At 48.7% G+C, this 24,909-nt stretch overlaps 2 protein-coding genes across 2 annotated transcripts; one reads left to right on the top strand and one right to left on the bottom strand.

The window, feature by feature from the left end:
- The first annotated feature begins 1,168 nt into the window (after positions 1-1,168).
- Positions 1,169-21,175, top strand: LOC104279426 (deleted in malignant brain tumors 1 protein-like). Its single transcript, XM_009876702.1, has 11 exons — positions 1,169-1,205; positions 3,613-3,936; positions 5,918-6,241; positions 7,553-7,876; positions 9,795-10,118; positions 11,195-11,518; positions 11,937-12,260; positions 14,266-14,589; positions 15,866-16,189; positions 18,135-18,458; positions 21,135-21,175. The coding sequence occupies exons 1-11, from the start codon at positions 1,169-1,171 to the stop codon at positions 21,173-21,175; spliced, it is 2,994 nt and encodes a 997-aa protein (XP_009875004.1).
- A 258-nt stretch (positions 21,176-21,433) lies between these two features.
- LOC104279425 (soluble scavenger receptor cysteine-rich domain-containing protein SSC5D-like) lies at positions 21,434-24,906 on the bottom strand (the record flags this gene model as incomplete). The annotated part of the gene is made up of 5 exons (XM_009876701.1): positions 21,434-21,468; positions 22,315-22,644; positions 23,185-23,514; positions 23,905-24,234; positions 24,723-24,906. Coding segments are annotated over 5 exons (1,209 nt in total), but the record flags the coding sequence as incomplete, so codon positions are not given.
- Positions 24,907-24,909: the final 3 nt, after the last annotated feature.

Genomic DNA, 24,909 nt, shown 5'->3' with positions numbered 1-24,909 from the left:
GGAAGAAGTTTTTATGAAAGGTGAGAAAATAATTGAGATTCTTTTGGATGCTGATTTTCCTATAAAGAGCAGCAAGATCAAGGGAACTGCACAAGAAATCCAGTATTTGGGAGTTAAATGGCAAGATGGGCGTCGCCAGATCCCAAGAGACATGATTGACACAATATCAGCTATGTCTTCACCAACTAACAAAAAGGAAATACAGTCCTTCTTAGGCACTGTGGATTTCTGGAGAATGCATATTCCTGGATATAGTCATGGTGTTAACTTCAGAAAGTGCAGCCTCTTAGAAGAGATTGAGCTGGAAAGTAAAAATCACTGAACAGAATTGGTTCTGTTTGGCTCAGACCAGGACACCAGTGCAGGCAGGAATTACTCCACAGGGTTGTTGAGGTGTGAAGGAAGCTCTTCTTCCTCATCTAGTCCAGCCCCCTCACTCAAGAAGGGCCAACTGAAGCAGGTTGTTAAGGACAGTACCAAGCCGAGTTCTGGATATGTCCAAGGATGGAGACTTTACAACCTCTGTGGGCAGCCTCTTCTTGTGTTTAACCACCCTCATGGCAATAAAAAAAACTCATTTTCTTGTTTTGCTCCCCGTTTCTTGACAGTGCTTAAGAGTCAGAGAAGCAGGTAGCCATACAGATCTTGCCTATCTTCTCCAAGAAGTCTTTGTAGGGGACTGCCTGCTCACAAGATAGTCCTGCCAGGAGAACATCAGTTTTAGAAGTGGCAAAACCAGTTTACTTTTTACCAAAACAACAACAACAACAGAGAAGATTCCATGCTTTATTGCAGGGGTTATAGCCCTCAACATGTCAATGAACAGAAGATCACAGGAGGAGGGAAGTAACACAGGGAGATGGAAGGAACAGGAGGGAGGGAGTCAGCATTGGAGGGTGAAGGAGGAGAGGCCAGTTAAGGGGAGGAGCCAGGGTAAGGAATATTCGTCATCTACCTCCCGTCTTGGTCCTTACTGTCTCCTCTCCTGCCTCCCCAGCCAGCCACTGACTCTTTGTCTCTCCTACAAGGACGATCTTCTTACTCTACCCTGACAACCAGGCATTCAGGAGCTGTGTTGTGTAAGATCTTTACCATGGGACCATCACGAAATCTTGTCCCACCTGAGGACATCCACCACGGGACCCTGGCTGCCTTCGCTGGAACCAGGATGGGGACCGTGATCTTCCTTTTGGCATGTCTTTGGGGTAAGTTTTCTCCTTCATTCCTGGAGAATAGGGTTTTAAATATGGGCTCAGAAGCAGGGCTGGTGACAGATTGACCCACGTCGTATCCTCCATTTTGGCAGGGAAATGGGTTTTGTGGCTAGAATAAGGGACTGAAGGTCAAGGAAGCTTGGTTTTTAGCTCCTGGCACTGGAAAAAGGCTTGGTGATTCTGAGACAAGAGAAGACAGCAGTGGAGGTGGTCATTTGGCTTCTGAAGGTCACGTAGAGATTCAGAGGTGTTACCAATGCAAACACACCGAGACAAAACCCAGGAACAAACAAGTGCAAACATGAAGACAGAGCTTCCTTTGATTGATCTGTGTAATCCAGAATGTAGTCCTGGTTTTTCCCTCCACCCTAGAGTCACAACCTGTGCTGGAGTCAGGACCTAAGCATGAATAAGCTGGAGTTGGTCCTTAATTTATATCCTGCAAATCAGCAACTTAACTCAAAAAGAAGTAAAAGAACTGGATAAGGATTATCCTGTGGGTTTTTAACAAAACCTGGGGCAAGCTGAGGCATTCTCAGGGGCTAGGATGAAGTAAAGGCAGTGCCAGATCTGCAAATGATCAAGGAGGATGATCTGGAGATTTAAAGTTTGTTAGAAAAACATCCATGCTTGCCAACAGCATAGAAGAGTGGACCTGGCAAGCCTTAGGTGGAAACTCTTGCTCTAAAGCCTCTGATAGAAGTGTGTAAACAACCAGTATGCAGGCACTTGCTTTTCAGTATTTTTTTTAAAGTGTCTGGTTTTAATACTGAAGATTTTCTTCCAGAAAAGCAAAACGGTATTAATGCAGTACGTTAATTAACGGTTAACGGTTGGACTGGATGATCTGAAAGGTCTTCAACCCAAATGATTCTGCGATTCTATAATATATGTGTGTAAATGTCGTGGGGAGCAGCACCCAGGACCAAAGACGCAGACACAGTTTAAGCATCTGACAGGGGCTTTCTGATTAAGGAGGAATCTTTGGCATCTTCTGCTGGGCTTTGATCCCAACAACAGCCTGGATTCTCCTTATACCCATAAGGAGAAAGAGGCCTTTCCCTTCCTCAAGTCTTACTCCCTTGGGGGTGGATGTTGGTTGGAAATATCTTGTTTTCTGCACTGCTCAGGAGTGCATTTGTTGAATACCAACGACACTGTAACTGTCAGGAGCTGGGAGGTGACTCCTACCCTCCGGAGTGTGGGCAGGTGCCCAGAGCCATTTGAGTTGCTCTAGTTTCTCAGTCCTGGACTCCAACCACTGCTCTGGAGGGTGCAGATCTACAAACAGGCACTAGAAACTTTCATTGACATGAACAAACTGTGCTCCACAGGGCCACCAGGTGAGTGAGCTCTGGATAGCAAAGTTCTGACAAGTCTCTTGGATGAGGATGTGGATATCCTGGTTGGTAGCCAGAGCTGAAAGCTTCCGTCATCCGTCAATAACTTGCACAAGACAGGGAGAGTGGCAGACCTGAGGAGGAATGTTCTTGGCCTTATGCATGGAACAGAGAGCTGCACAATGAGGGTGGGCAGGGATGATCGAAGACCTGTGGTGCTATCGCAGCTCAGGTTGTGTAGAGGCACTTATTGTGGGACCTCCATCCTCCTAAGGACCATAATTTGAGGATTTCCTCTTGTTTTCCTGACTGTGTGCAGGGCACAGCCTAGGGATTCTGTAGTGTGGAGATGTCCCACACCATGTTAGAGGGTGTATTGGAACTGATCCATGGCTGGAAATGATTGGTTCCCACCCAAGGTTTTGAATATCTGGGAGGGACTCATTAGTAGAAATCCCATGATCAGAACTGTTCTAAACAACTGGGATCTTGCAGCTGCTTGTAGACGTGCAGAGGTTTGTTAAAGGTCCTCATACCATCCATGCAACGGATTTACATTACTAATTAGCCAGCAAGGTTTTCTTATAATGATCCTATTGAGAAAAAGAGCAATGAGCACTTCAGCAGTAGTTCCCCAGACAGATCCAAAATGGTTATACCTGCAAGAGCAAGATGTTGCGTTCTCTGTGATGGAATCATGGAATCATAGAAAGGTTTGGCTGAAAGGTACCTTTAAAGGTCCATCTAGTCCAATTCCCCTTCAGTGAGCAGGGACATTTTCAACTAGGTCAGGTTGCTCAGAGCCCCATTAAGCCTGACCTCAAATGTCTCCACGGCTGGTGCCTCCACCATCTCTCTGGGCAACCTGCTCCAGTGTTTCATCACCCTGATTGTAAAAAATTTCTTCCTTATATTTAAATCTACCTGCTTTTAGATTAAATCATTAGCCCTTTTTTTGTAGCAACAAGCCTTGCTAATGGCCTAATCATCAGTAAATGGCCTAATTATCAGCCGGTGACTCACATACATTTTCCACCTTGGCTTGTTTTGGGATTCAGGTGCTTCTGACTCGGTTCCCATCAGGCTTGTGGATGGACCCAGCCGTTGCTCGGGGCGTCTCGAGGTGCTCTGGAAGCAGCAGTGGGGAGCCGTGTGTGATGACAACTGGGATCTGCCTGATGCCATGGTGGTGTGCAGGCAGCTGGAATGTGGGGAAGCTCTGTCAGCACCTGGCTCAGCTCATTTTGGTCAAGGAACTGGTCATATCTGGCTGGACGACATGAACTGCACTGGTACAGAAGATGATCTTTCTGCCTGCAGGACCAGACCCTGGGGAGAACACAATTGTGATCACGGAGAAGATGCGGGCGTTGTGTGCGCAGGTATCTCATTTTGGCACCCGGTCCCCTTGTGACCCCAGGGGGCTGAGCTGTGCAGAGGGAGGGTTTTTTTAAGCCTGTTGGCAGGCTTTACATCTCCATCAGGGCCACTCTTAGGGCTCAGGATGGGGATGACCTCTGCCATGTCAAGGACAACGTTATCCAGCTTGGTTGGGATGGAGAGATGGTGTTTACGCTTGTTCTGGGGAAGAATAGAGGTTTTAGATTTTTTTCCCCAGTTCACGTTATTCTTGCTGCTTAAGCCATCACCGTGAAATTGATGGTGAAGGAGGCTGAAGGATCTCCACCTGGAAAAGCACAAGATTTCCATGCACACATTTTGTGGCTCAAATATGCCTGGGAAGTTGAGTGTTTATGTGGCCTCTTTCCATTTGAGTTTTATGACCACACTTTCTCCTGATGGATATGTTTATTCTCCAGACTGGGGCTGGGGGCAGAGGGTTGCAAATTCAATCATGGGTCACTTGTCTGTGAGCCAGTCCTAACCTGGATGTCATGGCATGATGGTAATGAGTTTCACGAACTGAGTGGGCATGTAGGTGGACCCTACATCATGGTTAATGGGAGAGTAAAGTTTAATCAAGCAGAGCATGGACCCCAGGAAGTGGAAAGTGGGTTGGAAGTTTGACAGGCCACCCATTGCCCTCTTTCAGGTCAGTATTTCCCAAATGCTGCTCGACGCAGCACTGAACAATGAACCAAATTTCCAAATGCGCATCACACCTAGTTGGACCTGGAATGGAATTCAGAGCCATATTAAGACCCAGACATAAATAGGTCTGGGTGTCTTTCTGCTGCAAGTGATGGAAATCTGTGGTGGAATTGAGTTAGTTCCCGACACAGAGTTGCCAAGTGAGGCTAGATAGACCTTGGGGCATCTGCCACAGCCTGGCACATAAGATGTGGGCCCTAAGGGAGACCCAAAGGGGTAATACCCATGGCATCGCAAACGCTGCTGAATGCTTATTTGGGCAGTTGTGGCAAACACCAGTGTTTGGCCAGCTGAGCAAATCCTGTGTCAGAAATTGTGTGGCCAGCAGGAGCACAGAGGTGATCGTGACTCAGCACTGGTGAGACCACACCTTGAAGCTTGTGTTCAGTTTTGGACACCGCAGTATAAGAAAGACATCAAGGTGCTGGAGTAGGTCCAGAGAAAGGCAAAGAAGCTGGGGAAGGGTCTGGAGAACAAGTCTTATGGTGAGCAGCTGAAGGAACTGAGATAGTTCAACCTGGAGAAGAGAATGCTGAGGGGACATCTTCTTATTCTCTACAACAACCTGAAAGGAAATTGTAGCAAAATGTGGGTCAATTTCTTCTCATCTGTAACAAGTAATAGGACAAGAGGAAATGGCCTCAAGTTGCTCCAGGGGAGGTTTAGGTTGGATATTAGGAAAATTTTCTTTACTGAAAGAGTGGTGAAACATTGGAAAAGGCTGCCCAGGGGAGTGGTGGAGTTACCATCCCTGGAGAAATTTAAGAGATTGGTAGATGATGTTTTCAGGCACATGATTTAGTGCCAGGCCTGGCAGTGTTAGGTTAATGGTTGGACTTGATGATCTTAAAGGTCTTTTCCAGTTAAAATGATTCTACGGTTCTATGTCTAACCAGAATTTCAACATCCAGCTCACGTGAAGACACCAGCAGGTCAATAAGACATAGGGTTGTCTCGATCTGTAATGAGTCCTCACCCCTCAGATAGCATCATGGTGGGAATTGCACAGTCCTGTTTCATAAAAGGTCCCCTGTCTGTGATATTTATCTCTCTAATTCTAAGTTCTGAAGCCTGCCTCTGAAGATACAGAACTTGACCCTCATTAGCCTTCACCTCTTCAGGTCCTGGCAGCACTAGCAGAGATCTTTCCTCACCACTGATGGCTTAGTAATCTTCCTATAGGTAATCCTTGATCTTGTTTTTGCTGTTTGTTTTTCTTTTTCCCTCTTTTTTATTTTTTTTTTCCTGCAGAACTTGAAAAAACAGCAAAGGTGCAATTAGTGAATGGTTCAAGTCGCTGTGCTGGTAGAGTGGAGGTGCTTTATGGCCAGCGATGGGGAACGGTCTGTGATGACAACTGGGATATGACTGATGCTGAAGTCGTATGCCGGCAACTGGGCTGCGGGACTGCTCTGTCTGCTCCTCCCTTAGCTTCCTTTGGGTCAGGGCCTGACCCTATTTGGCTCGATGACGTGGCCTGCCAAGGAACTGAAGCCGCCCTCTCCGAATGCAGCGCAAAGCCTTGGGGAAGCCATAATTGTGTGCACGGAGAAGATGCCGGCGTTGTGTGCTCAGGTGAATCCTGCTCTGCATGACATGGTTGGTTTTTATGGGGTATGGGGAGATGCAGGAGGTGCTGTAGGAGGTCCTGTCCCCTTCAGAGCAGCGCTGACCCCAAGTCCCAAGAGAACTATATGAAAAATTGATTCATACTGTTAATCCTAAAAGTTCTTACTTCTTCTCCCTAATTAAAATCCACCACTGCATGATCCTGTGGTAAAAGACAATGGTGGTGCAGGTCCCCATGCACATGGCCAGGGGATGCCTTGATAGAACATCCTTTCTCACTGCAAAAAGCGGTGGCTTTGGCAGCTGCGTCATCCCACTCTGATGCCAGTTGAAATAATTCCTTCTGAAGTGAAGTTCTTCCCATGACTCTCACCATCTCTCTCCATGTTCTTGTGTCAAGCTCTCCCATGGAGCCTTAAGGCTGCAACTTCATGACTCCATCCATGATTCCCAGAGCTGCCAACTCCTTCCCAGCTCATCAGTCATCTGGCCAAACAAGAGGCAGCACATGACACAGCTGGTCTACCACTGGGCCTTTGCTGGTGGGCCAGTTATTATGAATATGCTGATTGCTTGGACAGATCTAGAAGGAGAAGAGTTGGTTTCTGCGTGCTTCTCCTCTAATGAGGTGCTAATTAGTGTCTTTCCTTTGTAGTCACATACAGAGTTTTGCAACATTTCCTGGTCCTTAATATAGAAATCCACTTTTTGTTCACGCACTTGTGGATAAAACCAGCATTAACATGAGGCTGAAGAGACAGTACGAGAGTGATTCTGGCACCTCTAGTTAGCCAGCACCTTCTGATAGGTACTGAGGTACACAGGAGGTCTACAAGGGGCTGGCAGCAAGACACACAGCAGATATGAAACCCCTTGCAATGGCAGACAGAGACCAGAGCATCTTGAAAGCAAGACTGGCGCTTGCCCTCTTCAATCTCCAGCTTATTTAGGCTTGTCAAATCAATTACTGAATGTTATGGATGTCCCACTCCCTAGAAGTATTCAAGGCCAGGTTGGACAGGACTTGAAGCAACCTGGTCTAGTGGGATGTGTCCCTGCCCACCGCCAGAGGGTTGAAAGAGATGATCTTTCAACCCAAATCATTCTGCGATGACTCTATGATATAACATTCTGATGGCAAAGGAAGTGTTTTTGTTGCCACTTTATGCAACGTTTTCTCATGCAAAACTATGAAAGATGCAGCCTTCATTGCCAGGAGAACAGATGCAACAGGCTCCGCACCAGATACTTCCTGATTTATTTGGTTTTCTTTCTTTTTTTTTTCTTTTTTTTTTTTTTTGTTTTTGTCACCTGTAGGCTTTGCAGAACCTGCCCCACTTCGATTAGTGGATGGGCTGAACCACTGCTCTGGCAGAGTCGAGGTGTTTTATGGCCAGCGCTGGGGATCCGTGTGTGATGATGACTGGGACCTGGCCGAGGCAGAGGTCGTCTGCAGGCAGCTGGGCTGTGGAAAGGCCTTGTCAGCTACCCACGGGGCTTACTTTGGGCAAGGATCTGACCCCATTTGGCTTGATGATGTCAACTGCACAGGGACAGAAGCTGCTCTCTCCCAGTGCAGAGCCGCTCCCTGGGGAAACCATAACTGTGAGCATGGAGAAGACGCTGGTGTGGTTTGTACAGGTACCGATCACTCGTGGTGTGACATGAGGGAAGTTGCTATTGAGTGAGAAACTGGGATGATTTAGCCTGCAGAAGAAGATGCTGAGGGGAAACCTTATTGCCTCCTATAACTATCTGAAAGGAGATTGTAGTGAGGTGTGTGTTGGTCTCTTCTCCCAAGTTGCTAGTGATAGGATGAGAGGAAATAGGCTCAAGTTACTCCAGGGGACATTTAAATTAGATATTAGGAAAAATTTCTATACTGAAAGAGTGGCAAGGCACTGGAACCTGCTGCCCAAGGAAGTGGTGGAGTCACCATCCATGGAGATGTTCAAAAAGTATGTAGACGTGGCACTTCAGGACATGGTTTAGTGGTCATGGTAGTATTGGGTTGACAGTTGGACTTGATGATCTTAGAGGTCTTTTCCAACCTTAATGATTCTATGATTCTTTCAGGCAGAGCCTGAGGTCCAGGTCCTTCAGCACAAATAGGTCTTCCAAAGAAAGTGACACAGAATGCGTCAAAAGCACTGTGGAAAAAAATGTGTCTAAACTGAGAGACATTCGTGATCTCTCTTTTCTCATTGAAATTTTTTCTATTAACTGCCTTTGGAGGCCAATTCACTACAGCAGACAGAGGAAACACTCATTTTGGAGTGTTAGCTCAGCTGATCTTCAACCCAATAATTTTGTGCTTCTTGTGCAACAGAGGAGAGCAGGTGGAACAGGAGGGATCTTCTTGGTGATTAAGTCAGCTACTGGGAGATCTGGGTCTCAAATGCTACCAATCTTCTTCCTCTTCCTTCACACAGGTTCACAAAACACATCTATCAGGAATGCTTGCAGGGCTTCCAGTCCAGAGCAGTTCCCACCAGCATAGTCTGAGAAGGAGAGATTCATATCTCAGACCTTAGATACAAGAAATGAAGGTGTTAAATCTAAGAGTATGGGCTGACCTCACATCTGTGATGACAATAAGCATCTCCAGTGAGACTTGTCTGGCCTGTCTCAGTCTCCAGTACCAGATACCTGATGTTCACCAGCACCAGAGCTGTAAAACATCAGCAGCGGATTTTCGCAGCCCTCAATCAACACTTTTTTTTTTTTACCCACATTCTGATCCCAGATGCTGAGAGTCAACCAGACCTCAAAGCAATCTGGAGCTCCTGGACCAGCGTTAGTCCACAGGTCCCTGTTGCTTCCCAGTTCAACTAGACAGCCCTAGCCTGGCTCACCACAATAGGCTGCAGACCTAACTGTCATCTTCTGACAAATCACAGTCATAGACTTGTAGAATGTTTTGGGTTGGAAGGGACCTTTAAAGGTCATCTAGCCCAACCATCCTGCAGCGAGTAAAAACATCTTCAACCTGATCAGGTTACTGATCCATCCTGATGAAAATCTCCCTAAACTGGTGTTTCAGACCCAAAAATCGGCCTAAATTGATGTTTCAGAGTCCAAAAGTGCCCCAAAAGGGGGATTCAGAAGCACAGAAGCTACCCAAGTGGATGTTTCTGAGCCCAAGAGATCCCTAAATGCTTTTTTCACAGTGGGTCTGAGACCCAAATCTACTTGAGTCACTATTTTGTAGACCTCAACCTCCCTAAATCTGTTTCTGAGCCTGAAAACTCCCTAAACTGCTGTTTCTGAGCCCCAAATCTCTCTAAATCAGTGTTTCGGAGCTTAGAACCATAGAATCATTAAATATTGGAGTTTAGAAGGGTCATCTGGTCCAACCTCACTGCAGCATGCAGGGACATCTTTAACCTTGAGATAAAGGGTCAAACAGAGCTGACTGATTTTAGTAGGGGCTGGTCAACAAGAGAGGTCTGCTGGAAACTCTAAAAGGGACCAAAATTACTGCAAGAGTCTGCTCCACCTGCTCAGTCCAGACCAAAATACAACCAAGAACTGAGCTCCTCATTGTTTCCTGATGCAGGGTTTGATGAACTGCTTCCAGTCCGACTGGTGAATGGTTCAAACAACTGCTCTGGGAGAGTCGAGGTGTTTCATGAGCAGCAGTGGGGAACTGTCTGCGACGATGGCTGGGACGAGATGGATGCTCAGGTGGTGTGCAGGCAGCTGGGCTGTGGGACAGCAGCCTCAGCCCCCGGCTCTGCTCAGTTTGGACAAGGAATGGGTCAGATTTGGCTGGATGATGTGAACTGCGCCGGGGACGAAACCATCCTCTCCGAGTGCCCAGCCAGGCCTTGGGGAGATCACAACTGCGACCACGGAGAGGACGCCGGTGTGGTCTGCTCAGGTACTACTAATGCACATCACGAAATGTGGGGTGAGAGGGACAACTTGTTTTTGTAAGAAGGATGCCAGTGGCCCTGGACTTCTCGTGGGGATAAGGGTGCTCCTGACATTGGTCAGTCCTGATGGCTGGGCTTGCAGAGGCTCATTAGTGGGGACTCAGCATTCTCACATGTTTTCACTAGTGCTCCTTGCCACCTCCCCATTTCAGTGTTCTTCTTTTAGGAAAGTGCTCTGCTTCTAGCCCGTGTCCTGGGCTGCATCAGAAGTAGCATGGCCACCAGGTAAAAGGAGGTGATTCAGCCACTCTGCTCTGGTGAGACCTCACCTGGAGCACTGCATACAGCTCTTGAGGCCCCAACACAAGAAAGACATGGATCTCTTGGAAGAGGGTCCTAAGAAGAGGGATACAAAAATGATCAAAGGGCTGGAACTTCTCTCCTACAAGGACAGGCTGAAGGAGTTGGGTCTGTTCAGCCTGAAGAAGGCCACAGGGAGACTTTACAACATCCTTGCAGTGCCTCAAGAGGGCTACAGGAAGGCTGGGGAGGGACTGCATACAAGGGTTTTTAGCAACAGGATGAGGGGCAATGCTTTTAAACGAGAGGATTCTAGATTTAGATTAGACATTAGGAAGACATTCTTTACTATGAGAGTAGTGAGACACTGGAACTGGGTGCCCAGAGAAGTTGTGGATGCCTCATCCCTGGAAGTGTTCAGGACCAGGCTGGATGAGACTTTAAGCAATCTAGTTTAGTGAGAGGTGTCTCTGCCCATGGCAGGGGGACTGGAACTAGATGGTCTTTAAGGTCCCTTCAAAGTCAAGCCATTCTATGATTCTACGCAGTTACCAGGGTTCTTATCTATGATCAGTCTGTGGGTTACTGATTTATTGCAACAGCTCTAGTCAAGGATGTTGGATCAAGCTGTGAGGCCATGGATATCTAGTGCCACATTACGCGTCATGGACCCAAGACCTGTTGACTCCTAGAGCCTTGAAAGAATCGATTTTTTCCCTCTCCACAGAATTCTGAGATGTGCAAAGCTCCTCAAGCACTTTACAATTGTGTTTTGGTCTAGGTCTCGTGGAACCAGCTCCCATCCGCCTCGTGAATGGTCCGAACCGTTGCTCTGGGAGGGTCGAGGTGTTTCATGAGCAGCGGTGGGGAACCGTGTGTGATGATGGCTGGGGTGAGGCTGAAGCCCACGTCGTGTGCAGGCAGCTGGGCTGTGGGGAAGCACTGTCAGCCCTGGGCTCAGCTCATTTTGGGCCAGGGCCTGATCCCATCTGGCTGGATGATGTGAGCTGCTCCGGGAGCGAAGCTGCCCTCTCTGAGTGCAGGGCCCAGCCTTGGGGGTCCCATAACTGCAAGCACAGGGAAGATGCTGGTGTGGTGTGCTCAGGTAACCCCTTCTTTGTGTCCATCTGTGTGGTGGGGAGGGTTTTCCATTTCGCCAGCCGCAGGGTCCATTCAGTGTCCTGAATCTGGGTTGTGAGCTCTCTTTCATCATAGTGGAGATCTTTTTTCTTTTTCTCTATTATCGGCCCATGTGCAGTTGTTCCCATAAACAGAAGCTATGTGCTTTCCTTGCCTTGGATTTCTAACTTATACACTGCAGAACAGGGTTTACAGTCTACTGTCCAGTTAGGTCTGAATACAAGAACTGGAGGTGATATCTCAACATTCAGCAACTAGATGAATGCATCCTCCCTATCATTAGTCTCACATTCATCTAATTTTATTTTTAATCAGGCAAATGGCAATTTAACACGTATCTATCCCTGCCCTTGATTTTGTTTGTTTGTTTGTTTTTCCTTCAGATGTACCAAGAATAGCTCCACTCAGGTTAACAAATGGACCAAATCGTTGCAGTGGGAGAGTTGAAATGTTTTATGGCCAGGAGTGGGGAACAGTTTGTGACAGTGGCTGGGATATAAATGATGCTGAAGTCGTTTGCCATCAGCTGGGCTGCGGGAGAGCACTGTCCACTCCGCCCTCTGCCTATTTTGGAGAAGGATCTGGGCCCATCTGGCTGCATGATGTGAACTGCACGGGGACAGAAACTGCCCTCTCCCAATGCGAAACTGCTCGCTGGGGAGTCCACAACTGCAGCCATGGAGAAGATGCTGGCGTCGTGTGCTTGGGTAGGTCTCATCTGCGTCACCACCTGCTCGACTTTTTGTGGTAGGTGGAGGGATGTCAGAAATGCCGTTGGGTACCCTCTTAGGACTCTAAAACCATCGTGCTGTTCCGAGAAAGTGCTTCAAACAGGGCTGGTGGGTTAATTCATCTGGATAGCCTCCTCCTCAAATCTAACTGTGACCCTGTGTGGCTGTAGTCCAGCTTGATGCTGGCTGCACAGAGGAATTTAAATCTGGGACTCTTTCTCATGGGAGTTACTAGTAAACCGGATGGCATTGCAGTGATTTGCTCTGTTACAGAGGGTGTAGAGTCACTTGGTTGCTTCCACCGCTGCCAGTGACAACCCTGATGAACACATCCCACTTGAAAAGTCTCGACACGTTCCCTGTTCTTCTCTCTCTTTCATTTTCCAGACAAGAACATTTAAAAAAACCTTGCAGAAACACACATCTACCTTTTCTCCCCCCTCACTTGGTAGAACAAGCTTCACAGGACCTTTTTTTCACTAATTTTTTTCCCAGTGTCTTTTCTGAAACCTCTGTAGTTGGGACAAATTTCTTCACGGTGTTGCAGCTCTGCACTTCGTGACCACTAGAAGGGAACGCTGAGCTCACTGTCATCACCTGGAATTTATTCTGTGGCCTCTTGTCTCTCTGGTCTTTACATCAACCTCTTGTTAAGACTGTTAACGTCCCTTTTCCATTCCCTCAACTTCCTCCTGTTTCCTTCTTGAGACATATTTTTAAGCTCCTTCTCATTCCTCTCATTCTCCTCTCATTTACGCTTAATTGTTGATTTTATTTCTTTTAGCCTGTTATGCCAGCAGAGTTTTTGCCAGTGCTGAGCAGCTCCAGAGTCTTGGTTTGCATAACCTGTAGCCAGCACTCCCATTTGTCCATGTCCATGTCTTCCTCAGAGCAGCCTGAAATAGCAGAGCATCATCCTCCATCCTTTACAAACCCTAAATCCCTTTCAGAAGACTTAGGAATTCTTTCTTCTTCATCCTCTATACAATTGTTTGACCTCCCAGCAGTGGAGAACTTTTGCCTTGCCCTTCCAGGAGATAAAGTGTTTTCCTCTTGTTACTTGCCCACATCTTGAAAGCACTCCAGATTAAGTGACTAAACACAATTGCCCGACTCAGAATTAAACACCCTGTGATCCCTTTGCAGCCAAAGAGGACTCAGTTGGTGCAGTCAACAGAAGGATTTGACCCATCTTGATGCAGATGCTTGAAGCAGATAAAAGAAATTGCAACCTACCAGTGCTCATTGCCTGCCACTGAGCAGGAAGGGTACTGGTGGTCCTCAGCAGAACTTTAAAAGTGAGGTTCAACTGCCTAAACATAGGTGTCCAGTGTCATCTGAGATGTCACACTGTGTCCCACACAGCCTCTAATTGCAGAACCAGAAGGGTAACACTCTCCCTTGAACGCTGCATCAAGTGGGACTTGATGATGGTTGGCCTCGATGGTCTTAAAAGTCTTTTCCAACCCCAACGATTCAATGATTCTAAGCCTACCAACCCCTTTGGGATGTCTGAGATTCCCGTGGCAGCTCAGATGGCAACAGGTACCAACACTCAGGAGAAACCCATCAGCCTCTGCAAGTTTATGTATAAGGGCTCCAAGTCTCCCTGAGCTGAAACATGCCCTAGTCTTCTTGAAGCGTTCTCTAAAGAGGTCTGTTGTGTTACTGTTCTTTCCCTTAGCCAGTGGGTTTTCCTGCGTTTGCTGACTGGGCACAGGTGTTTTCCTAGTGGAAGACAGAGAGAGCAAGAAATCTTTGAAGACTTCAGGTTTTTAGTTTGAAATCCCTCACTAATCCATCCCCTTTCATATGTTTGGACAGCACCTTTCCTTGACTTTAGGGGCAAGAGTAGGGAAAACAACCACATTGAACTTTCTTTCTCTGCCATGATTTTCCCCATAGGTCCTACAGGCCCACACCAAGGTAGCTCTCAGGAACCTTTTTGCTGGAATAACTCAGTCTTACCTTTTTGGTGCAGGTGTTCCAGAACCAGCCCCGATCCGACTGGTGGGTGGTTCAAATTTCTGCTCTGGAAGAGTCGAGGTGTTTCATGAGCAGCGATGGGGAACCGTCTGCGACGATGACTGGGATGAGAGGGATGCTCAGGTGGTGTGCAGGCAGCTGGGCTGTGGGACAGCAGCTTCAGCCCCCGGCTCTGCTCAGTTCGGACGAGGAACGGGTCAGATTTGGCTGGATGATGTGAACTGCGCAGGGACTGAAAGTGCCCTCTCTGAATGCCGGGCACAAGCTTGGGGAGCCCACAACTGCAACCACAGAGAGGATGCTAGTGTGGTCTGCTCAGGTACTGTACTCAGCACTGGTGAGTCTGTACCTCAAACCCTGTGTTCAGTTTTGGGCCCTTCATGACAAGAAGGGCATTGAGGTGCTGGAGTGGGTCCAGAGAAGGGCAACGAAGCTGGGGAAGGGTCTGAAGAACAAGTCTGATGAGGAGTGGCTGAGGGAACTGGGGTTGTTCAGCCTGGAGAAAGGAGGCTGAAGGAAGACCTTCTCACTCTCTACAACTCCCTGAAAGAAGGTTGGAGCAAGGTGGGGTCAGACTCTTCTCCCATGTAAAAAGTGATAGGACAAGAGGAAATAGCCTCAAGTTGCACCAGGGGAGGTTTATTTCGGACATTAAGAAAAACTTCTACACTGAAGGATTATCAAAGGCTGGAAGAGGCGGGTCAGGGAGGGTGGCTAGTGAAAGAGGCTGCCCAGGGAGGTGATTGAATCACCATCCTTGTATATATTTAAAAGTCATCTAGATATGGTGCTCAGGGACATGGTTTAGAAGTGAGCCAGGTAGAGTTAGATAATAGTTGGACTTGATGATCTAAAAGGTCTTTTCCCCAAAAACAATTCTACGAGACTATGTTACATCATGCAACGTGGGGTGCCACAGGGACTAGGCTTCAGCAAGATCTGCCTGTTGCACTGGGGGACATCTTTTATCATGATGTTGCTTTTCAATGAGATACAGGAGAGAAACCAGCCCTGTTTTGGATTTTTTAGGGGGCTCGAGGCACATCTGCATAGTTCTGGGGCATCTGAGGGAGAGTGCTCATGTTGAATAAATTAGCTCCCAGAGCGGTCACATGCATTCAGGTGGCTAAAATCCCACCCACAGCACAGGCCAAGCAGAGAAAATGCACGACGAGGTTGTGGGGTGTCATTAGTGGGTGACATGCAAGGGATTGTGTTGAATAAAAATCTGCTCCACATCACAGTGTGACAGCATGCTGATGGAGAGACCTGTGCCAAGGGAGAACAAGGGGGACATGCTGCCCTGACTGTCCAATGGGAATGCTGTGTAGCCAGTGGTGGCCCTGGGGGCATCTGCAGCTTAGCCTGGGGCCCTGAGCTGGAAGTTCAACACCATGAAGCTCTCCCCAGTAGTGACCTGCTGCAGGTGTCACCTCACCCAGGTACCAAAACTCACTGGTGCTCTGGTGACCAACACCCATGTCCAAAATTTTTTTTTGGCACAAGATCCCCACAAGAAGGAGTTTTGGCCCACTCCACAGCATTCTGAGATGTGCATAGCTCCTCAAGCACTTTGCAATTGTGTTTTGGTCCAGGTCTCGTGGAACCAGCTCCCGTCCGCCTCGTGAATGGTCCGAACCGTTGCTCCGGGAGAGTCGAGGTGTTTCATGAGCAGCGGTGGGGAACCGTGTGTGATGACGACTGGGGTGAGGCTGAAGCCCATGTCGTGTGCAGGCAGCTGGGCTGTGGGACAGCGCTGTCAGCCCCGGGTTCAGCTCATTTTGGGCCAGGGTCTGACCCCATCTGGCTGGATGACGTGAGCTGCTCCGGGAGCGAAGCTGCCCTCTCTGAGTGCAGGGCCAAGCCTTGGGGGTCCCATAACTGCAAGCACAGGGAAGATGCTGGTGTGGTGTGCTCAGGTAACCCTTTCCTGTGTCTCAGTCTTGATGGTGTTGGGGAAAATGTGCTGGGGAAAGGTTTTCACCCTCTGTGGAAGGTCATCTCTGAGCTTATGATGTTACTAGCATGTGTTATTAGTCACTGTGGTGTAGAAACACATTGTTGTGTAATTTATGCAACACTTGTGGCCCTGGCCATGGTCAGCAAGTCATCACTGATCCAGAATTATGGAGTTACCACCAGTAAGCCTGATAGCTGCATAACGGTTTGCATCCCATACCTCAGCCAAAAGGCTTCAGGACTTCTCCAGGGCTGGACAGGTCTCTTCAATACCTCATTCCTGTTCAGGTACAGGCCTGTGGAGTCATATAGACAGAGGGATCTCTGAATCTTCACTTTTACATGAAGATCAGTGTTGTCAGCAAGTCCTGAGCTCTGGCTGATTGAGAAGTCTGTGTCCTGCTATCATGAGAAGAAATAAAATGTCCCATTTCAGGATTCACTGAGAATTTCAGAAGCATGAAACCACTGAATGTGTCCTTACAGCACTTCTGTCTATGTGCTTTTCCAATTTTTTCTCCGGTGTCTCTTGCAGTCTGCACCTTCTGAAGAAACCTCTCACCATTTTAAAGCAATTAGGAGGTTGTAGGATAATTCAAGTTGAAGTCTCTACATTAGACTCCTACTAAAAGCGAGGTCCAATATGAGGTCAGACAAGCAGCCCTTAATCCAGGCTTCAAAACTTAGTCTGATGGTCTTTCAGGGCAAGCCTAAAAAACCACAATATTATCATTAAAAACAGCATCCTGTTTTCTTACTTTTTAGCCATTCCTCTCCACGTTTCTGGGATGTCAGAGTGAGAAGCTAGCAAAGCTTTCCTGCAGTTCCTCTTTCCTTCCAGGAACAGCTTTGAGAAACTTTCGGAGAACTCAATGCTCTTTCAAGAGGAGTCATCTCCGTGCCTGCAGCTGAGCTGGCTGATGTGCTGGGTTCTCAGCTACAAACAGAACAGACCCTTGTTAAAAACTCAGTTTGAACCCTCTCTTTTGACTAATTTTACTTGGGACATTTCTTCAGTGCAGGAAAGCATGGGCTGATGTTTTTAAGACCATTTATTGTCTAATTCGGCTGGCTTTATGAGCCAGGGGAGTTTTCAAGGAAGATTAAGTGACTATTCTTACCATAATCTTCTTTCTCCTAGCAAATTATCCAGTAACTGGGGTAAAAGCCTGGAGAAATGGAGGCTGAGGGGACACCTTCTCGCTCTCCACAACTACCTGAAAGGAGGTTGTAGCGAGGTGGGGGTTGATCTCTTCTCATATGTGATAGGACAAGAGGAAATGGCCTCAAGTTGTGCCAGGGAAGATTTAGATCGGGTGTTAGGAAAAGTTTCTTCACTCAGAGGGTTGTCAAGCACTGGAACAGGCTGCCCAGGGCAGTGGTGGAGTCCCCATCCCTGAAGGGATTTAAAAGCCACGTATATGTGGTGCTCAGGGACATGATTTAGTGGTGGGTGTTGCAGTGCTGGGTTGATGTTTGGACTCAATGCTCTTAAAGGTCTCTTCCAACCTAAACAATTCTGTGATTCTAAAATGTGTAAGGCCAAAAGAAAGTTTCAGGAATACAGGCACCGGACAGTCTGTTCAGTGATTGTCCTTGGGAAGCTTCACATATGTGACTCAGTTTATTTGAGCAGGCACCCCATTCCTGGGTGTAGGTACTTAAAGCTATATAAGACACCTAACAGCATGCAGGCTTCTATGTGGGGTTGGCTGATACGACCCTGGAGCTAAGACCCTCACCCTTCCAACAAGGCAGCTGGAGGATGCCAAGGAAGCCCCGACACATCGTGAATAGAAGAAGAATAATTGGATGCTCCTGAATTGTTCTCTTTGTAGATAATGTTGGATTTTATCGTGTGTTGGATTTGTGTGCATTGATCCTTTCCGGTTGCTTTTTGCACAGGTACTCCTGAAGTTCCTCCTCTCCGACTGGTGAATGGCCCCAATCGTTGTGCCGGTAGAGTGGAGGTGCTTCACAGCCAGGAGTGGGGGACAATCTGCAGTGACAGCTGGGACTTGAATGACGCCGCAGTGGTGTGCCAGCAGCTGGGCTGTGGGAGGGCTGTGTCCGCCCCAGGTTCGGCTTATTTCGGGCAAGGTTTTGGCCGTATCTGGCTGGATGATGTGAAATGCTCTGGTAGAGAATCAGCCCTCTCTGAATGTGCAGCAAGGCCTTGGGGAGTCCATGACTGTAATCATGAAGAAGATGCAGGCATCGTATGCTCAGGTAAGCTTCATCCATGTCCTGTCCTACTTGGTATTATCCAACTCCCTGAAACTGTTCAAGGCCAGGTTGGACGAGACTTTGAGCAACCTGGTGTAGTGTGAGGTGTCCTTACCCAGAGCAGGGGGTTTGGAAGCTGATGGTCGTAAAGTCCCTTCCAACTCAAGTTATTCTATGACTCTATAATGGTAAGGGTGTTGGGGCTGGTGGCTGTCTGTCCTTTCCCACTCTAACCTTCTTCCCTTAGAGAAGCACTGGGTGACATTGGAGATGTGGAGTTGGAGCTTGGTGTTCTGAGAGATGATTTCCATCCCTCTATGTGACATTCCTCCTATTTGCACCAAATATTATATCCATATTAGTAACCTTCAGTGGCTTGTCAGGCCAAAGCAAGCTGGTTTTAAAGGTCTGGATTGCATACATTTCCTTCTAGGTGGGATCTAAACCTCACGGATGTTCCAGAGTGGAGAAGAGAGATGATATTGCCAGCCAACATGAGTATGACATTCATTTAACCCAAACAAAAGTGATTTCCAGCATCCAAAGATCGCACAGTAACGAAGCAAAGGAAGACTCAGACCTATCACACAAGCAAGCACCCAACTGATGTGCCCAAATCAGGGACAGCTGTGCCCTGGGAACAGTTAAGGAAGAGAGAGAGGCACTTACACGGGGCAAGACAACCCAGTTACCCTCTGAATCACCTCAGGTGCCTCTCACTCCCTGAATGGCTGCAGAAGAGCTTTGGGTGATGTTGTGTCTAATTTGGGTACCTCGGTGGATGCTCTGCACATGGTCCCACTTGCCACAGGCAGATTTCCAGGCACTTTCTCTCAGGGGGAGAGGCAAAATTTGGAGAACACTGTGGGCACTTGAAGTCCACTTGAATCCTACCTACATCTCACATGAGCATGCCTTCCCTGCCCAGTAGGTCCTACAGTTCCCATGTCAGTTCATCTTCTCCTGCTGATATTCCCTCTAATCCATCAAAGTTTTCTTGTGCTGATCGTAAAGATAAAATATACAAACATTTGGGTCTTGCTTGGGCTTGGACAGCCTCAGGTAGCCAGTACCCTTTCCCCAGAAACATTTTGGGAAGTGAAGACATCTCCTTGCTTGCCTTCTCATAAGTAAGACACACTGAACCTCGTGGCTGAGATATTCTCTCCAAGCTTTAAACCATTTCTGTGCCTCTTCTCACCCTCTGTTTTAAAGAAAAAAAAAAGTACACATGCACCTGAACTTCCTTTTCCTGGTGTCCTTGTGATGCTCTGTGTGGTGCTCACCACAATCTTCGCCTCGTCTCTGCCCTCCCTGGAGCCACACTGAGAAGCCCCCCAAAAGCATGAGCTGCTTTGGAATGAGGGGAGCTGGTCTAGGGGAAGGTGTTGGAGAGGTGGCCAACTAACTTGGACACACCCAATGTCAACACTGAGCTAAAGACCTTTACTCTTTGCTTTATTAATACCAAGTCTTGATTGGACGTGCCTGAAATGAGAAATTAACCACTTGTAAAGAGGCAGCTTTGGTCTTGGCAAAAGCGAAGGAGGAAAAGGTGTTAATGGCTCCCCATGGGGGTTGTTCCTCGTTGGAGAGGTGGCCAACTAACTTGGACACACCCAATGTCAACACTGAGCTAAAGACCTTTACTCTTTGCTTTATTAATACCAAGTCTTGATTGGACGTGCCTGAAATGAGAAATTAACCACTTGTAAAGAGGCAGCTTTGGTCTTGGCAAAAGCGAAGGAGGAAAAGGTGTTAATGGCTCCCCATGGGGGTTGTTCCTCCTCTAAGCAGAGAGAGATAAACCTTCAGAGATAAGCTGGTGTTGTGCAGTGTTCCCACCCCAAGGCTCTCATGGCTGCCCTTGCTACTGGTCTGAATGTCGGTGGACGCAGATGTTTCTCTGCAGAGGTGCAAAAGGCTGTGCTGCCATACCAGAGGTGTAAATATTCATCATATTCATTCATCACGCAAACATTCGTCAGGGGCTTGGGGGTTGTTGCTGGATGAGAAATTAAACACAAGCCGGAAACGTGTGGTCGCAGCCCAGAAGGCCAGCTGTGTCCTTGGCTGCATCAAAAGCAGAGTGGCCAGCAGGTCAAGGGAGGTGATTCTGCCTCTATGCTCTGGTGAGACCCCCACCTGGAGCTGTGTGTCCAGCTCTGGAGCTCTCAACACAAGAAGGACATGGACCTGTTGGAGTGGGTCCAGAGAAAGCCACAAAGATGATCAGGGGGCTGGAGCACCTCTCTTGCAAAGACAGGCTCAGAGAGTTGGGGTAGTTCAGTCTGGAGAAGACAAGGCTCTGGTGAGACTGGAAGGGTCCTCAAGTACCTGAGGGGGGCTACAGAAAAGCTGGGGATGGACTGCTTCCAAGGGTGTGTAGTAACAGGACAAGGGTCAATGGTTTTGAACTAGAGCAGGGTAGATTTAGATTAGACATTAGGAAGAAGTTCTTTACTATGAGGGCGGTGAGACCCTGGAACAGGTTGCTCAGAGAATCTATGAAAGCCCCGTCCCTGGAAGTGTTCGAGACCAGGCTGAGGCTTGGAGCAACCTGGTCTGGTGGGAGGTGTCTCATGGCAGGTGGTTGGAATTCGATAATCTTCAAGGTCCTTTCCAACCTGAACCATTCCGTGATTCTCTGACTATGTTGGACCAACATCTCCCTGCCAGGTTACGCGCTCAGGCAGCAGAGGTCCAAAAGCAATTTATGAGACAGTCAGATGTTCAGTTTTAGGGGAACTTTATTGATACTTTGTGATGTTTGCTTTTCACTGGGAATATGTTAAACTGGGTTTTCCATCAGTGCAGTTATAACCAAGTCTGTAGATCCTTCAAAATATGAGAGAGAATGGTTTTGCCAAACACTAGATCCTGTTATGGCACACTGATGGTTCTGCAACATCCCTGCTCTTCACCTTCTCAGCTGAATCTTGCTGGCCCATTGTGGTCCAGCGGGGCCATCCTGGCACTCACTGTGCTTCTGGTTCCTCCAGGTTTTCGTTAACTGCAGAGAACGAGAATAAGGTAAAGCAGAACCTGCTCCCAGGAACTGCCAGAACTGCCTACTAGAAGACACTCCTCCTGAAGAAGCTGGGCTAGTTGGGTTATATCAGTCTATTTGGGGTTGTCGGGAACGCAACACATGAGCTTTGGGCAGGGCCTGATGGGAGCTGGGACAGGACTGCACGAAGTGCAGGCTCTGACCCTGATGCACAGTCCTTGATCCAGAGGACTAAAGGCCTCACAGCATGACCCTGTACAACACCCAGGTGAAGTCCAAACCCCTACAGCCCTTCTCCCCCATAACAACACCAACCTAAGACCCCCTGGGATTCCTCCTTTCACCTATGTGGGGCCTGTCCAAGCTTCCCTCCTGAGAAACAGGGCATGAGAAGTCAGGAGCTCAGTTCACAAGAGCTTCTGAGAGTCCACCTCAGACATTTACTGAGTATTGGTGATGCACCGATAAAGAGACACCGTTGTCCCCACAGATGCTTGTCATTACCTCCTGCTCCAGAAACTGCCCTACCTTCTCTTTCCTTGCCCTTTAGGAGCCTTTGCCCTACACAAACCCACTTTTACAGCATGTCCTTGGCAGGATCCGAGGTGTGTCAGCGGTGTGTTTTTTCTCCTCTCTGCTGATGCCCCTCGCCCTCCAGCTGGTCCCACCACATCCATCCTAAAAAAATGCTTATCTTCCTCATGGCTCCCTGCTATATCCATTTCCCTTCCTCCATCAGCATTGTCCTGAGTCTTAGGGGGAACCTTCCTGCTCTGTCCCTCCCTTTCCATCCCCTTCTGTTCAGCCTGTGGCCACATCACTTCAAACGTCGTGGTGATGGGTACTTACCTGCACAAACAACATCGGCGTCCTCTCCATGATAGCAGTTGTGTTCACCCCATGGTCTGGCCTCACAGTCAAAGATGCTTTCTTCTGTCCCGTTGCATTTGACATCGTCCAACCAGATGACATCCGACCCCCGCCCATAGCGGGCACCTCCCAGAGCCAACAGTGGTGACCCGCAGCCCACTTGTTTGCAAACCACCTCAGCATCCTTCATGTCCCAGTCGTCGTCACACACGCTGCCCCACCGGTGCTCGTGGAGCACCTCAACTCTCCCAGCGCATTTGTTCGGGCCATCCACAAGACGGACTGGCCCCTCTTCAGGAATGTCCACCTCTGCACCAATGCCCAGAAAACAAAGGTTAAAGGAGTGTCCTACACATTCTGTTAGCTGTGGAAAGCTGCCTGCTCAGCAGAGGTTCCCTGAGCACTCTGGAGATACGGTAAGGGCTGCACTTCTCTGGGGTGGGAAGGAAGACAGAAAAGCCAGGGAGCCAGGCTGTGGGAAAAGGGCAGGAGGAAGGTTTCCTGGTCTTTCTGTGTGGCTGCAGGCTCTACTGTGCGTCTGCTTCAAGGAGCTCATTGCCCTGCAGCCCAGATGTGGGACAAGGGACCAGACCAGTCTCAGGCAGGACAGGACTTGGTGCTGCCTCCAGATCAGCTACACTCATGTGTCCCCTCTTGGCTATTGGGCAGTTTCTACACCTGATGATGGGATGAGTTAATCAGCTGCATCCCTCTCTTGTACCCATCAGACATCCACAAAGCTGCATGGGGCTTAGGACCAGCCCTGATTCAGGCAGGGGACGTGTGTGGTGGGATCTGCCTATCCTGCTGCCCAGCACCTGCAGGATGGGTGAAGGAACTGGGGGTTACCTGAGCACTCCACGCTGGCATCTTCCACGTGGTTGCAGATGTTGTCTCCCCATGGCCTCGTCTCACATTCGGTGAGGGACCCTTCTGTCCCTGTGCAGTTCACATCGCTCAGCCAGATCCGGCCTTTCCCTTCCCCATATTTTGACTCTCGAGGGGCTGACAGAGCCGTCCCACAGCCCAGCTGCCGGCACACAACCTTCTCCTCCCGTAAATCCCAGTGGTCATCACAGACGGTCCCCCAGGTATCCTTGTGAAGCACCTCGCCTCTCCCAGAGCAGCGGTTGGGGCCACCCACCAGGCGGACTGAAGCGGAGCTGGTGATCTCCGAGTCTAGAGACGCATCCAGAGAGAATGTTCAGGCTGCTCACAGGTGTGGGTCCCTCCCTCTCCCCCCAGTACCCCTGCCCTGCACCCAGCAGCCTAACCTCCGTAGCTTTCTCCACACATCATGTCCAAACAAGAAGCACCATGGCAGGCTTAATCTCAAGCCTGAGCTGAAGAAAAGACACCAGAGAGCACCCCAGTGAGCAAGAAAAGAAAGAAGCTCCTAGTCTGAATCCCTCTTCCATGGTGTAAGGACCCCAGGACTTTTAGGTTAGCATCAACTCAGGAGAAGAATGCTCCATGGGAAGTCCTTGTTCTCATCCAAGGGTGTGCCCACACCAACTGTGAGGACACCCTGAAGCATGACTGGGAAAAGTAGGAGAAAGGGAGGATTACCTGAACAAACTGCACTGGCGTCTTCCCCGTGGAAACAATTGTGATCCCCCCATGGCCTCGCCGGGCAGTCGGAGAGGGCAGCTTCCAACCCTGTGCAGTTCACGTCATCGAGCCAGATGGTGTCAAACCCAGGTCCAAACTTGGCTCCAATGGGGGCCAGCACAGCATCTCCGCAGCCCAGTTGCCTGCAGACAACTTGGGCATCATTGATATCCCAGTCGTCATGGCACACACTGCCCCACTGCTCTTCATGAAGCACCTCAACCCTGCCAGCGCATCGGTTTGGGCCTCCCACCAACCGGATTGGCCCCAGATCAGGTATTTCTGTTCCTGCCAAAAACAAACAAGGAAGAAGTTTTGGAACAAGTCTCTGTGCCCCTAATCACCTGGAGAAAGCAGAATCTCCCACGATGAAGCATTGGACTAGAAGACCTTTAAAGGTCTTTTCCAACCCAGCGCACTCTATGATGCTGTGATTCCATGATGCACCAAAACTGTCTCTGCTCATCCCAAACACCTGCCAAAAGCTTCCTTCCTAACTTCTGGCTTGAGAAGAAAAGTTGAAGGGAAAATAACATCAGGATGGAGGCTGTCAGGGCAGGGATGGGACTATCTGTGTCCTCTCCCAGCTTTGTGGGTTGTTCCAGGTCCAGGAGTTGGGATGTAACTTCTCTGGATCAAGTGGGACGGGAAGCTGGAGCTGAACAAAGACATTCTGCATCCCTGACCTCCTAACTGGATGAGTAGGAAATGGCATCCTGGCTTCTCTGAGGCAGAAGTGCCAATGCATGACAAAGCAGAAAGCACCTGGGGGTTACCTGCGCACTCCACGCTGGCATCTTCCACGTGGTTGCAGATGTTGTCTCCCCATGGCCTTGCCTGGCATTCAGTGAGGGACCCTTCTGTTCCCTTGCAGTTCACGTCGCTCAGCCAAATCGTGCCCTTCCCTTCCCCGTATCTTGACTCCCGAGGGGCTGACACTGCCGTCCCACAGCCCAGTTGCCG

This window comes from Apaloderma vittatum, unplaced genomic scaffold (assembly GCF_000703405.1).
Source record: "Apaloderma vittatum isolate BGI_N311 unplaced genomic scaffold, ASM70340v1 scaffold8279, whole genome shotgun sequence".
Taxonomy (NCBI): Eukaryota; Metazoa; Chordata; class Aves; order Trogoniformes; family Trogonidae; genus Apaloderma; species Apaloderma vittatum.
Note: the sequence above shows the minus strand (reverse complement) of the source record. Positions and strands in the feature narration are given on the sequence as shown.

Excerpts from the sequence above, each read along its gene's own strand:
- LOC104279426 (XM_009876702.1), top strand. The coding sequence starts at position 1,169 with ATGGGGACCGTGATCTTCCTTTTGGCATGTCTTTGGG. Across the intron at positions 7,877-9,794 it reads CGCTGGTGTGGTTTGTACAG|GGTTTGATGAACTGCTTCCA; the intron begins GTACCGATCACT and ends TTCCTGATGCAG. Across the intron at positions 11,519-11,936 it reads TGCTGGTGTGGTGTGCTCAG|ATGTACCAAGAATAGCTCCA; the intron begins GTAACCCCTTCT and ends TTTTTCCTTCAG.